Source organism: Ovis canadensis, chromosome 15 (genome assembly GCF_042477335.2).
Source record: "Ovis canadensis isolate MfBH-ARS-UI-01 breed Bighorn chromosome 15, ARS-UI_OviCan_v2, whole genome shotgun sequence".
Classification (NCBI taxonomy): domain Eukaryota; kingdom Metazoa; phylum Chordata; class Mammalia; order Artiodactyla; family Bovidae; genus Ovis; species Ovis canadensis.
The window spans coordinates 24,899,942-24,917,721 of NC_091259.1; the positions used below are offsets into that span (position 1 = coordinate 24,899,942).

At 38.0% G+C, this 17,780-nt stretch overlaps 1 protein-coding gene across 5 annotated transcripts in view; it reads left to right on the plus strand.

Moving 5' to 3' along the window:
- Window positions 1-14,261, plus strand: part of ELMOD1 (ELMO domain containing 1) — an 89,846-nt gene extending 75,585 nt beyond the window's left edge. For all 5 annotated transcript variants that reach the window (XM_069555457.1, XM_069555460.1, XM_069555459.1 and 2 more), the window contains 2 exons: window positions 779-912; window positions 12,879-14,261. In XM_069555457.1, the coding sequence (XP_069411558.1) occupies window positions 779-912; window positions 12,879-13,051 (307 nt within the window). In that variant the 3' untranslated portion in view covers window positions 13,052-14,261. The remainder of the gene's footprint in view (window positions 1-778; window positions 913-12,878) is intronic.
- The last annotated feature ends 3,519 nt before the right edge of the window (window positions 14,262-17,780 follow it).

Genomic DNA, 17,780 nt, shown 5'->3' on the forward strand with positions numbered 1-17,780 from the left:
AAAACATTTTTTATAATGCCTCATGTCATCCAAAAATATTTCTGAACAGAGAACTTCTTTTCTATGTGCTGGAATTTTAGTACCAGAGAAGACTTCAGAACTCCATTTGACTTAATTTTGAATAGACATGTGAAAAATGAACTAGAAAATATACCCTGAGTATTAAGATACTAATTTTTCCTCACTTTAAAAGTAATATTTGATTTATTATAGAAAATTTCAAAAATATAGAGAAGTAAACAGAAACACCCTAGTCATGTTACTCTAATATACCCATACTAATATTTTGTAGCATTTAATTCTTAGAATATTTTTGTTCACATTTGAATGTATATAATAAAACTTGGCTTGTTCCTTGTATATTGTTTTATATCCTGCTTAAATCTTTAGGAATATAGTTTTACTAGCTGTAGTACACTATGAGATTACCATAATTTATTTCTCCAATCATCTTCTTTAGGATATGTGAATAATTTACATATCTTTGCCATATAAATGACTATCATTGCATATAAAGCTTTTTCATTTCCTGGTTTTTTTCTCATATATTTGGGAATGGAACTAGTAAGTTAAAGCATATAAACTCTCTATTCTCTTGGCAAACATTATTAAAATTTTCTGTTAATTAATAAGATTCAGAGTTTTGATAAGACTGTGAGGAAGGGAAATCTGACATTCTCATAATTTAATAGTAATGTAAAAATCAAATTACCATTTTTTTGAGATGCTTACTTCCTATATGTGACACACAGTTGGTGTTGTGGCTTGTATTTTTCAGGTACTCGTTTGCAATTGTGGGCATCAATATAACTGATCTGGCATATAATCTACTGGTGAGCGGAGCTCTAAAAACTCATTTCTACAACATCGCTCCAGAAGCTCCAACATTATCACACTTCCAGCAAACATTCTGTAAGTGTCTTGTTGCTTAATTATTGACACAGACTTATATAGAGAACGCTCTCGGCAAGGGCTGAAGCTGAGAGATCTTTGTGATTTGGTTGCTTTGGAGCCGTGAACTCCTCCTTTCGTTTGTATTTTGTTTTCTCATTCAAAACCACATACTTTCAGGCATCATGAATCTTTTCTCCTTCCCTCCTCTTGCCTAATATTCAATGTATCAACTTCCCATCTGACTTAAAGACATCATGGATGTCTTTCTCCCTCTGATCCAGCATGACACTTAACTGTACAGGCTTTGAAAACAGCCTGAGTTGACTCCAGATCTACATTTACTACCCTCCCCTAAACCTCAGCCATCTCATCTATAAAATGGATGCAAAATGAGATGAAGATAAAATGTTTTTTTTATTAGCTAGTGAACATTAGAAAGTGCTCCGTGAACATTAGAAAGAGGAGGTGGTGGTTTAGTGGGGGATACAGATGGTGGTGGACTTGTTGGTATTAATTTTACTGCTACTACTACTATTGCTACAGAGGGTAGAGTTTGCAGTTCCTTCTAACTGTAGGTACTAATAGAGGGAATTATTGTTGATCCTGAACCTGAGGTTGCAGTTGTGCTGAGGTTTCAGAAGATAAAGATCAAGCCTGTTTAGTAGAGTCCTGGGATGCTATTGTCCAATTTTAAAAGCAGAATCTTAAAATGTAGCTATATGTCATTATTATCTTTGCAGGCCAGACGTTAACTGGTTTGGAGGAACATAGAAAGATAATCTGCCAAATCATCAAGTAACCCTAAGCAATTTATAGAAGAAATGCCTTATAAGTTATTTTGTAGTTTTTGTTGTTCAGTTGCCAAGTCGTGTCCAACTCTTTGTGACCCCATGAGCATGCCAGGCTCCTGTCCATTTGAACATTGCTTATTGTACTGAGGGCCTGTACTTAAGCTTTTTTAGCAAGAAAATGTCAAAGTTCGTCTCCTTCTGGTTTTTTTTAGCTTTTTTTTTGTTTTCTGCTGTTAAGTTGGCAACCAGATCTGCACTGTTTCTAATTATGGTTAAGACCACATCATTCCACCCCAAATCTACCGCAGGAAAGTGTTGTTCCTTGGTTCATTTTTAAAATGTGATAAAGTCAAAAGTTAACAGATATTTATTTTATTTAAATTCCTAAATTAATAGTGCTTATATTATCTAGGATTCTATCATCTTTTATATCTACCTAATCAGGACATCCAGTTAAAGATGACATAATTATTGTATGTATTACACTCCCTTCTGAAATTCCACTCAATAGAAAGTTCTTAGGAAAATCCTAAGGCAGAGGATGAGATGGTTGGATGGCATCATCGACTCAATGGACATGGGTATGAGTAGGCTCCCGGAGTTGGTGATGGGCAGGGAGGTCTGGCGTGCTGCAGTTCATGGGGTTGCAAAAAGTCAGACACAACTGAGCGACTGAAATGAACTGAACTGAACTGAAAGAAAGCATAAACCCACAAGGATAAAAATCAGAAACAAGACAAGAAAATCTCATTTTGAAAGCTGGAAAACAGATTAAGTGGTGAATGAGTTAGTGGCCTTAAGAAAGCAAATCCCTAACAGGTGGCATGGAAAGTAAGAAGCAACCTGATTTATTCCACAAGACTCTTCAAAAGGTTCAAGAATTGGCAGCATTAAATATCTCAGAAATGAGGGTTAACATAAGACCAAAACTGGCAAGTTTGCTTGAAAATATGTTAAGAATCTCTTAGAGGCCTAAATCCCATTTTCCAAGAGACAGCTGCTGTCCTGCCCCCTCCTCAGCAAAGGCTAGTTACTTTCCAGAGAGAGAAAAATAAAGGGTTTCTGGTCTGATGAGAATCAGGTACAGTTAATGGCAAACCATACTGAAAGTGATGATAAAGACTGAGACCCAGGCTCCTTCTCCTACCCGGTTCCTATCACTTTGGCAGCCAGTCAAGAGATTGACAAAGGCCTTCTCTGAGATCTGAACATCCCAAGAGAAAATAGCTGAAAACGCTGACCTCCAGGTCTGCCCCATGAAACAGCCTAGCAATATCACTCTACAGTCATGCTCACTATCAGCAAACCCTACCTAGTGCTTAGAGCTTCCAATTAACTTTTACTCCAATTGGCTTTTTATTTAGTAAAATACACTACAGAGAGCCAAGTTATTATCAGATATTTGAGTTAGATGCTTAAAAACATGTCCTCAAATTCTTTGATACTTCTTCTGTTAGGAAGTAGGGTTTTTGCATTCCTGTCATCCCAGCCCAACTGAGCTGACCGGTAGAATAAGCAGAATTCATACTATGTGACTTCTAGGGCTACTTTAGGAAAGGCTTTCATTTGTGGGTAAAGAAGATGTGGTACATATATACAATGGAATACAGCACTACTCTGCCATAAAAAAGAATGAAATAATGCCATTTGTAGTGAATGCAACTGGAGATTATCATACTAAGTGAAGTAAGTCAGAAGGAGAAAGACAAATACCATAGGATATCACTTATATGTAGAATCTAAATTATGACACAAATGAACCTATCTATGAAACAAAAACAAACCCATGGAGGTAGAGAACAGATGTGTGGTTGCCAAGGAACAGGAGATTGGGGAAGGGATGGAATGAGGTTAGAGTTAGCAGATGCAAACTGTCTATCATATATAGAATGATAAACAACAAGGTCTTACTGTATATCCTGGGGAACTATATTCAATATCCTATGATAAACCATATTGGAAAAGAATATTATAAAGAATGTTCATATATGTATAACTGAGTCACTTTTACTGTGCAGAAGAAATTAACAAAACATTGTAACACAACTATATATCAATAAAATAATTTTTTTAAAGAAAAAAAAGTTTTGATCTGGAGGTCAGGGATTGAGCTGCCTTTAGAAGCATGAACCACCATTTAAGGGATCTGATTCCTCTGTGTTGTGAGGAAATCCAGGACACACAGAGGAGCCATATGTAGCAATCAAGATTGACAGCCTCAGAGGAGGTCCCAATGGATAGTCAGCATCCACTTCTAGACACGTGAGTGAATATGCCTCCAAATGATTCCTGCCACCAGCTGTCAAGTCACCACCCCCAACCTTCAGATCTTCCCATTTGAGACTCCAGGCATTGTGGATCCATCCCTCTTATCAATCAGTCAGTGCATTTGCTCAATCATGTCCAATTTTTTGCGACCCCATGGACTCTTTAAGAGCCCATGGACTTCCTGGTCCATCACCAACTCCCAGAGCACATTAAACTTATGTCCATTGAATCAGTGATGTCATCCAATCATCTCATCCTCTATCGTCCCCTTCTCCTCCTGCCTTCAATCTTTCCGAGCATCAGAGTCTTTTCCAATGAGTCAGCTCTTCACCTCAGGTGGTGAAAGTATTGGAGTTTCAGCTTCAGCATCAGTCCTTCCAGTGAATATTCAGGACTGGTTTCCTTTAGGATTGACTGGTTTGATCTCTTTGCCGTCCAAGGGACTCTCAAAAATCTTCTCCAACACCACAGTTCAAAAACACCAATTCTTTGGCGCTCAGCTTGCTTTCTGGTCAAACTCTCACATCCATACATGACTAGTGGAAAAACCAGAGCTTTGACTAGACAGAAATTTGTTGATAAAGTAATGTCTCTGCTTTTTAATATGCTGTCCAGGTTGGTTATGGCTTTTCTTCCAGGGAGGAAGTGTCATTTAATTTCATGGCTGCAGTCACCATCTGCAGTGATTTTGGAGCCCCAAAGATAAAGTCTGTCACTGTTTCCACTGTTTCCCCATCTATTTGCCATGAAGTGATGGGACCAGATGCCGTGATCTTCGTTTTCTGAATGCTGAGTTTTAAGCCAACTTTTTCACTCTCTTCTTTAACTTTCACCAAGAGACCCTTTAGTTCCTCTTTGCTTTCTGCCATAAAAGGGTGGTGTCATCTACATATCTGAGGTTAATGTTATTTCTCCCAGCAATCTTGATTCCAGCTTGTGATTCATCCAGCTAAGCATTTCACATGATGTGTTCTGCATATAAGTTAAATAAGCAGGGTGACAATATATAGCCTTAACGTACTCCTTTCCCGATTTGGAACTAGTCTGTTGTCCCATGTCTGGTTCTAACTGTTGCTTCTTGACCTGCATACAGATTTTGCAGGAGGCAGGTCAGGTGGTCTGGTAGTCCCATCTCTTGAAGAATTTTCCACAGTTGTTGTGATCCACACAGTCAATGGCTTTGGTGTAGTCAATAAAGCAGAAGCAGATGTTTTTCTGGAACTCTCTTGCTTTTTTAATGATCCAGTGGATGTTGGCAATTTGATCTCTGGTTCCTCTGCCTTTTCTAAATCCAGCTTGAAATTCTGGAAGTTCACGGTTCACATACTGTTGAAGCCTGGCTTGGAGAATTTTCAGCATTACTTTGCTAGTCTGTGAGATGAGTACAATTGTACACTTTTTGAAAATTTTTTGGCATTGCCTTTCTTTGGGATTGGAATGAAAACTGACCTTTCCAGTCTTTTGGCCACTGCTTAATTTTCAAATTTGCTGGCATATTGAGTGTAGCCCTAGATAGCAAAAACAGTAAGGAAAGCCTCAAGCATGAAAGAGAGTCTAAAGCACGCAGAAATAAAGCCACTCTAAAGAAATAGAAACAATGCAGAGAGAAGAAAACTTTAGAAATATGTATCATTAATGTCCCCAGAAGATAAAGAGAAGAATTGCTACTGTGAAACATGAACAAGGTGCCATAGAATGAGCACTCAAGAGAACAAAAGAGTACTCTTAGAAATTAAAAATCAGATTATATAAATGAAACCTTGAGGGAAAATTAGAAGATAAAGCTAGAAACTCTTCCAGAAAGTAGAAGAAATATAGATGGAAAACAGAAAAGAAAGGTTTGAAAGGACCATTCTTAGACATCTATAACAGAAGGGCCAGAAAAAGAACAGTGAAACTAAGGGGAATGAATCAAAGTAATACATCAAGAAAAATATTCACAACTGAAGGATGACTTTTCATATTTCAGCTAGTAAGAACTAGCGTAATAGATTAAAATGGATTTACACTCAGGTCCATATCATTGTGAAATTTTATGACTTAGGGAGGAAATGATTCTAAATATTTCCAAGTCTGTCACATAAAGAATTGAGAATTAAGATGGCGCTGGACTTCTCAACAGCAACATTTTAGTCTAGAAGATGGTAGAATAACGTCTTCAAACATTTGAGAATGTTATTTAAAATCTAAGGGAATATAGTTTCCAATTTAGAATTCTATAACCAGTCTAACTTACTAGTTAAATATGGGAATAAAATAAACACATTTTTCAAGTGCGAGGTCTTAAACATTTTACTTTTTTGTATCTTTATAAGAAAGTTCTTGAAGGATGTGTTTCCAGGAAACAAGAGAGTAATCCTTACAGGAATAAATGGGGTCCAGAAAGCAGGAGATCTATAAGGAAAGAGAAGAGAATCTTCAAAATGAAGGAAGTAAAAAAATCAAGCAATGGAAAATATGTTATTTAGAGCTATGGAATCATTAATCAAAGAATCAACTGAATGAATTGAAATGTTTATTTAAGGAAGCAAGAATTAGGATAGGCAGGGTTTCTGGGGTTTTGTTTGTGTTTTGTAACAAAACTTATTAAACTATTTGACTCTATGTATAGTTTGATGCTCATCATCATTAATTGGGCTTCCCTTGTGGCTCAGGTGGTAAAGTGCAGGAGACCTGGGTTTGATCCCTGGGTTGGGAAGATCCCCTGGAGAAGGGAAAGGCTACCCACTGCAGTATTCTGGCCTGGAGAATTCCATGGACTCTATAGCCCATGGGGTCTCAAAGAGTCAGACACAACTAAGTGACTTTCACTTTCACTTTTCACTTTCACTTTCATCATTAATTATTGGGGCTTCCCTGGTGGCTCAGTGGCAAAGAATCTGCCTGCAAATGCAGGAGTTGGAAGTTAGATCCCTGGATTGGGAAGATCCTCTGGAGGAGGAAATGGCAACCCACTCCAGTGTTCTTGTCTGGGAAGTCCCATGGACAGAGTATTCTGGCGGGCTAGTCCACATGGTTGAAAAAGAGTTGGACATGACTTAGTGGCTAAACAACAGCATCACTAATTATTAGAGAAATATAAATCAAAACTACAATAAGATTTCACCTCACTCTGGTCAGAATGGCCATCATAGAAAAGTCTACAAATAATAAATGCTGGAGAGGGCATGGAGCAAAGGGAACCCTCCTACATTGTTGGTGAGAATGTAAATTGATACAGCTACTATGGAGAACAGTGTAGAGGTTCCTTAAAAAAAAAAAAAAAAAAGAACGGCAGTCTCATTCTTGGGCATATATCCAGAGAAGACTATAATTCAAAAGGATACATGCATGCCAGTGTTCATTGCAGCATTCTTTACAGTAGCCAAGGAATGGAAGCAACTTAAATGTCCATCAACAGATAATGGATAAAGATATGATATAGACAGATAGATAGATATACAATACAATATACTCAGACATTAAAAAAAGAATGAAATAATGCCAATTATAGCAGTATGGATGGACCTAGAGATTATCCTACTGAATGAAGTAAACCAGGCAAAGACAAATATATGATATTGCTTTTATGTGAAATCTGAAAAAAAAAAATACAAATGAACTTAATAACAACAACAACAACAAAAGATAGACTGACCCACATAAATGGAAAACAAACTATGGCTACCAAAGCGGAAAGATGGAGAGGTTAAATTAGGAGTGTGGGATTTACATATACACACTATACATAAAATAGTTAACTAAGAAGGACCTACTGTAGAACACAAAAGTATACTGAATATGTTGTAATAACCAAAAAGGGAAAGAATATGAAAAAGAATAGGTATGCATATGTATAACTGAATTATTTTGCTGTACACCTGAAACTAATACAACATTGTAAATCAGCTGTACATCAATAAGTTCATTGACTATGCTAAAGCTTTTGACTGTGGATCACAACAAACTGTGGAAAATTCGTCAGGGATTGGAATACCAGACCATCTTACCTGCCTCCTGAAAAACCTGTATGTAGGTCAAGAAGCAACAGTTAAAACTGGACAGGGAACAGTAGACTGGTTCCAGATTGGGAAAGGAATAGGTCAAGGCTGCATATTGATATTGTCACCCTCCTTATTTAACTTCTGTGCAGAGTACACCATGCAAAACGCCAGGCTGGAAGACTCACAAGCTGAGATCAAGATTGCCAGGAGAATTATTGACAACCTCAGATATCCAGATGATATTACTCTAATGGCAGAAAGTGAAGAGGAACTAAAAAGTGTCTCTTGATGAGGGTGAAAGAGGAGAGTGAAAAAACTGGCTTCAGACTCAACATTCAAAAAACTAAGATCATGACATCTGGTCCCATGCTTTCATGTAAATAGATGGGGAAAAAGTGGAAACAGGGCAGATTTTATCTTCTTGAGCTGTAGAATCACTGAAGATGGTGACTGTAGCCACAAAATTAAAAGATGCTTGCTCCTTGGAAGAAAAGCAGTGACAAACCTAGACAGTGTATTAAAAAGCAGAGACATCACTTTGCTGACAAAGATCCATAGAGTCAAAGCTGTGATTTTTCCAGTAGACATACAGGGATGTGAGAATTGGACCATAAAGAAGACTGAATGCCAAAAAAATTGATGCTTTTGAATTGTGGTTCTGGAGAAAAAGACTCTTGAGAGTCCATTGGACACCAAGGAGGCAAACCAGTCAATCCTAAAGGAAATCAATTCTGAATATTCATTGGAAGGACTGATGCTAAAGCTGAAGCTCCAGTACTTTGGCTACCTATGTGAAAAGCCAATTCACTGGAAAAGACCCTGATACTGGGAAAGATTGAGAGTAGGAGGAGAAGAGCAACAGAGGATGAGATGGTTGGATAGTATCAGAACTCAGTAGACATGAAATTATGCAGACTCTGAGAGATAGTGACGGACAGGGAAGCCTGGCATGCTACAGTCCATGGGGTCACAGAGAGTCAAACACAACTTAGCAACTGAACAGCAAAAACATGTATGACTCAAATAAAAAAGCAAATTTTAAAATACTAACATTTTAATGACTTATTAATGGAAAGTGGAAGTCCCTTGTATTTGTGATTACAACTCTTACTTTGACAACTAGGTGATTATATTTAGTCCTATAATAGAGAGACTAGGCCTCTTTAGAAGAAGCTAACTGTGCCCTGGATTTTTTATTCCTCTATCAAATGTAATCAGTTTTGCACATCTCTTTAATATTCTTGCAGTTTCCTGTGTCCTTATGTATGTTTCTGTTGTGTACTAATCAAATGCAGTGAAGCAAAACCAGGACACAGTCAGGCAACAACAAATTTGCTGCAGTCCTGGGTTGGAAAGGCATGTTTGTGTTCCAAACAGGCATTTCACCTAGGTGAAAGAATATATAAGAGCTCTGTTATTTTGACTTTACAGTATCACTCAGTGAGCAGTGACTGCGCTGCCACGTCAATGTGCTGTAAGAATCACATTCGATCTAAAGCTCCACTGAACGTGCAGCTGCATTGAAATGAAATGAGATTAGGTGTAGTGAGCAGAAGGAAGTACAATGGCCAGAAGAAAAAAAAGAATTAGCTTTACTTTGACCTTCAAAAGAAGGAACTATGCACAGGAATAATAACCAGAAGAAGCGAGTCCACTGGAAAAGGCAGTTTATTTCATGTCCTAGCTTCCAGCTATAATTGTGTGATTGTACACCATTCAGGTATCTGTTTAAACCCACTGTCCTCATCTGTAAAATGTAGACTTATCTGCATTTCCTATTCTATAAAGCTGTTGTGAGAATTAAATAAGAGACTGTAAGCAATAAAACTGTAAGCAATTAAAAGAGACTGGCTTCTCTTTCCTTCCTCTGCTCTCCATGTCATGTTAGCTTCCTTAGCTAACAAATCATTATCTGAAATTTTCTGCCTTGGTCCCTCCAAAAAACTGAGAGTTGGGGAGCATGGAGCTCTACCATTTCCTTGTATCTGTTATATGTTTGTTAATTAGCAGATGAGCCAACCAATCAGTAAGCCAAATGGGTTTGTGAACACTCAGTAATGTTATATAAATGAGTGAAGTTTTACGATCGTGATATGTACCCTGGAAGCTAAGCCACCATTTTCACATTTTGATTAGAATAATGTCATGGTGTCTAATTATTTTTCTGATGTAATAGAGAAAGAAAGTTCCAGGGAATCAGTTTTCAAGATTTACAGCGTGACTTTTGTAACCTTGAGAGGAAGGAGAATGGTGTTAGATTATTAACAACCCCTCCACCTTCAACTCTTATTCTAATCACTTAAACCTTTCAAAATGTTTTCCTATAGTTGCATGTAAGGTAGAAAAATTGTGAAACCAATGGATTTGTATTCTTCTAAAACCCTGTGCTATCTTAGATAACATTTAGAGTGAGTGAAATTCACATTGTGGAAAAGTGAATTCCTCATTAAAGAATTTTTCACAGTGCCTGTTTATTGTCAATAGTGGTAAATAAAGCAAAGCTAGTGGAGGCAATGGTATTCCAGTTGAGCTATTTTAAATCCTGAAAGATGATGCTGTGGAAGTGCTGAACTTCATATGCCAGCAAATTTGGAAAACTCAGCAGTGGCCACAGGACTGGAAAAGGTCAGTTTTCATTCCAATCCCAAAGAAAGGCAATGCCAAAGAGTGTTGAAACTACTGCACAATTGCACTCATCTCACAGGCCAGCAGAGTAATGCTCAAAATTCTCCAAGCTAGGCTTCAACAGTATGTGAACCATGAACTTCCAGATGTTCCAGCTGGATTTAGAAAAGGCAGAGGAACCAGAGATCAAATTGCCAACATCTGTTGGATCATTGAAAAAGCAAGAGCGTTCCAGAAAAACATCTACTTCTGCTTTATTAACTATGCCAAAGCCTTTGTGTGGATCACAACAAACTGGAAAATTTTTCAAGAGATGGGAATACCAGACCACCTGACCTGCCTCCTGCAAAATCTGTATGTAGGTCAAGAAGCAACAGTTAGAACTGGACATGAAAAAACAGGTTCCAAACAGGAAAAGGAGTACGTCAAGGCTGTATATTGTCACCCTGCTTATTTAACTTATATGCAGAGTACATCAGGCGAAATGCTGGACTAGATGAAGCACAAGATGGAATCATGATAGCCAGAAGAAGTATCAATAACCTCAGATATGCAGATGACACTACCCTTAAGGTAGAAAATGAAGAGGAGCTAAAGAGCCTCTTGATGAAAGTGAAAGAGGAAAGTGAAAAAGTTGGCTTAAAGCTCAACATTCAGAAAACGAAGATAATGGCATCTGGTCCCATTACTTAATGGGAAATAGATGGGGAAACAATGGAAGCAGTGACAGACTTTATTTTGGGCTCCAAAATCAGTGCGGATGGTGACTGTAGCCATGAAATTAAAAGACATTTGCTCCTTAGAAGAAAAGCTATGACCAACCTAGACTGCATATTAAAAAGCAGAGACATTACTTTGTCAACAAAGGTCTGTTTAGTCAAAGCTCTGGTTTTTCCACTAGTCATGTATGGATGTGAGAGTTGGACCATAAAGAAAGCTGAGCACTGAAGAATTGATGCTTCTGAACTGTGGTGTTAGAGAAGACTGTTGAGAGTCCCTCAGACTGCAATGAGATCAAACCAGTCAGTTCTAAAGGAAATCAGCCCTGAATATTCAGTTGAAGGACTGATGCCAAAGCTAAAACTCCAATACTTTGGCCACCTGATATGAAGAACTGACTCATTTGAAAAGACCCTGATGCTGGGAAAGATTGAAGACAGGAGGAAAAGGGAATGACAGAGGATGAGCTGGTTGAATGGCATCACTGACTCAATGGACATGAGTTTGAGCAAGCTCCAGGAGTTGGTGATGGACAGGGAAGTCTGGCATATGCAGTCCATGGGGTTGCAAAGAGTTGGACACTACTGAGTAACGGAACTGAACTGATTCACCTTTCAGTTTTAAATGTGGTAGAAGGAGGTCACAGTTGGGAAGCAAAATACAGTAAGTAGGTTCTCATATCAAATACTTAGCATTTATTCCAAAATGTCCCCGATCTAGACAACATTTTTGAGACAAAAAGATTTGAATATGAAATTATGGTTCAAAGCAAAAGTGTCTTATTAACAATTTCATGTAGTTTAATGACCAGTCTGTATTATTCAGAGTTGATTTATAGTTTTCATTGTCTCATAATAGTCAAAATGCAATTGCTTGACTTGTCAGGGTAATTTAAAACTTTATTCAAATCTAATTTCAAGAGAAAAAAGGCTGAGTGGAGTACTTTGAAAAATCAGACCATTATGTTAATTTAACTAGGAGGGGAAGAATGAAGTGGTTACTGTCTACTTTTCAGACTATGTTCCAGATGTTATTCATATTCTAGAAATGGCAGAATTGATTTTTCCAATATTCTTGCCTGGAGAATCCCAGGGACAGAGGAGCCTGGCGGGCTGCCGTCTGTGGGGTCACACAGGGTCAGACACGACTGAAGCGACTTAGAGCAGCTCTAGAAGAGTGAGAATAATTCTAGGACCAAGTGCAAAAATCTTGTAGATTGGTAGCTTCTATTTGCACTAGTTTTAAAGAATTTTTTTTTGTTGTTACTTTACAATATTGTATTGGTTTTGCCATACTTCAACATGAATCCACCACAGGTGTACACGTGTTCCCAATCCTGAACCCCCCTCCCATCTCCCTCCGCATACCATCCCTCTGGGTCATCCCAGTGCACCAGCCCCAAGCATCCTGTATCCTGCATCAAACCTAGACTGGCGATTCGTTTCTTAACAGATGAAACAGTAGTATTTATTGCATTTGCACTCCATAGTTGCCGATACTTGGTTTGACATCTCTTTCAGCATTCAGGGTGATTTTGAATAAGATTAAGGATTTTTTTTTCCTCTTGCATTCTTGTCATTTGTCTTATCTCTAACAGGTTATTTGATGCACGAGTTTCATAAGTTTTGGATTGAAGAGGACCCTATGGACATAATGGAATTTAATCGTGTGCGAGAGAAATTCCGCAAGAGGATCATAAAACAGCTGCAGAATCCAGACATGGCATTGTGCCCGCACTTTGCTGCCTCAGAAGGTTTAATCAACATGTAGTCACCCACACTTGTTTTAATGGATAGCCCGGAACACTGCCTCATTATTGTGTTAGATCTCTGCTTAGGTCCCAGCTCATGCACTGAATGCACTCAGTGATTGTATGCATGCCTTTTGTTACAGTGTTTTCATATCTTGATCATAATTACCAGATCCCCAGATACCACAATGTCTGGAGTATCTGTCATCCAGTGACTGCTCATATTGTGGCATCATGCAGTGTTACATCTTGCCTTGACACCCAGTATGGAGAGAGTTTTCTATTTTTTTAAATTGTCTTCCTCTCACTCATAATTTAGCATTGAAGAATTGTATTTCTCTAGCTGTATTTTATATGTAAAAGATTTAGCTGAATTTTGTTCTGTGAAAGCCTTTTAATTTATTGATATGTTTTGTGACTACAGCTGCTAGCTCTTCAGACCAGGTTCACCCTTGGACCTCATTCCAATAAAGTATAAGAATTTAAAATGATACAAACAGACACATGATAAGATAAATCATTATTACAAACACCACTGCACTTCATGAAAATGTAACAAGGCTTACAAGAAGCAAATTTAGGTAGGTGTTGTTTTTGTCTGAAGCACTACGGAATTATACTGTAATTTACCCCTAGTTGTAATTGTGGCATTGTCATCTGGACATCGTATTATTTTATTCTCATAATTTTACTGGCTTGGATGCCTAAATATGTTTATGATGCTTCAGCCTCAGAAAAGAAGTATGCGTACTGCAAATGCTGCAAAAGCTTTTTCACTGCCTGCCTCTTGCTGAACTCAGAGTTAAACCCAGGCCCTGTTCTGATCCAAGCATCTTTGCTTGGGGCACTGAGTGCTGGCTGGTTTGTTGTCTATGTCAAAAAGTAATATTAAAAAAATTTTTTGCAAGAAACTGTGTTGCAAGAGAAGAACCTGACTTATGAAACTAATGGCCCTGTCTTTTATCAGTGGAAGAAGTAAATTGCTTGGCAGGGAAACAAAATTAAATCATTTCGAAACTGCTTAAAGTCATCTAAAAACCATGATTTAGTTCAGAATTATGATTGTAGTCTGTTGAATAGTATTTACCATGGCATTTCATCCCCATGGTATTTTATACCTTCTATCAATTTTAGTATTATTAGATGTTTGCATAATCATTTGCTTATTTAAGTGAATTTTGAGTATGGCCTAACTCAGTTATGAATAAATTACATGTCATTCTACTATAATGTATAGTGGATTTCATTTTAATATTTTTGTGTTTGTACACCTTCTGAATATGCAAATATGCGGGTGGGTAGAATGTCAAAGACTGACAACCTGGAGCTAAATATAAATCATGCCATTGTTCAGAGTAACCAGGTATGAATTACAGTGTGTTATGTCTGAGAGATTGCTTTTATTTAACTAACCTTGAGGCCTGATAGTCCTTTAATGAATGAATAAGATCCAGCTTTTTCTTTGCAACTTCCTTTAAAGCCTGATTTCTCTATTGTTAGATGATATAGGAGATATTAAGGTGCCTGTTGTTTCCAAGTCCATTCTAGCTCCTCTAGGAGTTTGCTGTCCTTTCCCTTTCAGCTGCGTGCCAGGTGGCAGGATTTTGCATGGCATCTTATATACCTTTGTGCCTTTTCTTAGAATGGGGAAGGGAAGGAGATGATTTAATGCATGACATATACCATGAGTAGTGACAGGAATATATATTCCTCTTCAGAATAAGTGAGAATTTGTAAACCTGGTAAATGACCTGTTTTGGGAGCCCTGAGTTTCCACCATAGCGGACACTGTTATATATAAAGGTATTATTCTATTTTCACACCTTTGTAAGCCACATATATACATTGTCTCTTCCTATCCAGTATAGTCATGTGTCACTAACATGGTTTGATAATGTGTGGTATTTAACTAGCTCATGTCCCTTCTGTAAGGCAGAGATCAGTTCAGTTCAGTCGATCAGTCATGTGTGACTCTTTGCAACCACACAGATTGCAGCATGCCAGGCTTCTCTATCCATCACCAATTCCCAGAGCTTGCTGAAACTTATGTCCATCAAGTCAGTGATGCCATCCAACCATCTTATCCGCTGTCATGCCCTTCTCCTCCTGCCTTCAATCATTCCCTGCATCAAGGGTCTTTTCCAATGAGTTAGTTCTTGCAACAGGTGGCCAAAGTATTGGAGTTTCAGCTTCAGCATCAGTCCTTCCAAAGAATACTCAGCACTGATTTCCTTTAGGATTGACTGGTTTGATCTCCTTGCAGTCCAAGGGACTCTGAACAGTCTTCTCCAACACCACAATTCAGAAGCATCAATTCTTTGGCACTCAGCTTGCTTTATAGTTCAACTCTCACATCCATATATGACTACTGGAAAAACCATAGCTTTGACTAGACAGACCTTTGTCAGTAATGTAATGTCTTTGCTTTTGAATATACTATCTAGGTTGGTCATAACTTTTCTTCCAAGGAGCAAGCATCTTTTAATTTCATGGCTGCAGTCACCATCTGCAGTGATTTTAGAGCCCAAGAAAATAAAGTCTGTCACTGTTTCCATTGTTTCCCCATCTATTTCCCATGAAGTGATGGAACCAGATGCCATGATCTTAGTTTTCTGAATGTTGAGTTTTAAGCCAGCTTTTTCACTCTCCTCTTTCACTTTCATCAAGAGGCTCCTTAGTTCCTCTTTGCTTTCTGCCATAGGGTTGGTATCATCTGCATATCTGAGGTTATTGATACTTCTTCCAGCAATCTTGATTCCAGCTTGTGCTTCATCCAACCTGGCATTTCACGTGATGTACCCTGCATATAAGTTAAATAAGCAGGGTGACAATATACAGCCTCAACGTACTCCTTCCCCTATTTGGAACCAGTCTGTTGTTCCATGTCCAGTTCTAACTATTGCTTCTTGACCTGCATACAGATTTCTCAGAAGGAAGATAAGGTGGTTTGGTATTCCCATCTCGAAGAATTTTCCAGTTTGTTTTGATCTACACAGTCAAAGGCTTTGGTGTAATCAACAAAGCAGAAGTAGATGTTTTTCTGGAACTCTCTTGCTTTTTCGATGATCCAACAGATGTTGGCAATTTGATCTCTGGTTCCTCTACCTTTTCTAAATCTAGCTTGAACATCTGGAAGTTCGCGGTTCATATACTGTTGAAGCCTAGCTTGGAGAATTTTGAGCATTTCTTTGCTAGCCTGTGAGATGAGTGCAATTGTGCAGTAGTTTGAACACTCTTTGGCATTGCCTTTCTTTGGGATTGGAATGAAAAACTGACCTTTTCCAGTCCTGTGGCCACTGCTGAGTTTTCCAAATTTGCTGGCATATTAAGTTCAGCACTTCCACAGCATCATCTTTTAGAATTTGAAATAGCTCAACTGGAATTCTATCACTTCCACTAGCTTTGTTCTAAGGCCCACTTGATTTCACACTCCAGGTTGTCTGGCTCTAGGTGAGTGATCACACCATCGTAGTTATCTGGGTCATTAAGTTCTTTTTTGTATAGTTCTTCTATGTATTCTTGCCACCTCTGCTTAATATCTTGTTTCTGTTAGGTCCATACCATTTCTGTCCTTTATAGTGCCCATCTTTGCATTAAATGTTCTCTTTGTACCTCTAATTTTCTTGAAGAGATCTCTAGTCTTTCCCATTCTATTGTTTTCCTCTATTTCTTTGCACTGATCACTGAGGAAGGCTTTCTTATCTCTCCTTGCTATTCTTTGGAACTCTGCATTCAGATGTATATATCTTTCCTTTTCTCCTTTGCCTTTAGCTTCTCTTCTTTTCTCAGCTATTTGTAAGGCTTCCGCAAACAACAGTTTTGCCTTTTTGCATTTCCTTTTCTTGGGGATGGTCTTGATCACTGCCTCCTATACAATGTCACGAACCTCCATTCATAGTTCATCAGGTACTCTGTCTATCAAATCAGGCAGAGATAGCTGATGGTAACAAAGCTAGGAGCTTTCCCTCCCAACTCCTTGGATTTCTCTCTGTTGTTTCTTAACATGACTACACAATTTTAGGATGAACAGACTCTGCCAACTCCTTCTAGTTCTGATTATTATTAGATTTCTTGTTCACACCTCTTTGTGAAAGATGTATTCTATCCTGTCATATGAAGTGAGGTGTGAAAAAAAAAGGAGAGAAGCTTTCAAAGGCATATTTTAAAGTGTGATGTCACTGTGTGTTTTTCCCTTGAACATTTTTAGCTTGCTTATAGTTACTCCATTGAACAAGGGTCAACTGCTTAAAATGTAAATTATGTAGCATGCCTCTACCAGGTTTTTCAAAACACTACTTGCTATGATAAAAAACAGTTTACCCAAGAAACAAAACTTTTTGAAGCACCATTTCTGAAAATTGTGACTTCAATCTGATTTTCCTTCTCACAGTCCTTGTTATTATAGTGAAAAAAAATATTTTTTGCTTGGTCACCCACCATTGTTACTATTTGAATTGAAGCTTAAATATATACTAGACCTGAAAATAGGTCTGGAAGATATATCTTCCAAACCAGGGTACTTCTGAGAATAAAAGAGGATGTTGTTAATTTCTTTAGGACAATAGGGTGAACTGGGACAATTTGAGGAAACTGAGATATTAGGTGACTAAGAGAGACAAAGAGACAGACATAAGTAGGAATCATCCACCCAGTACTCAAGTAGACAAATGCAAACTAATTTGATTTTCTAACCTCTGGCAGGAAAAATTCATCATAAGGACCTAGACATTTTGAAATCTAATATACTAC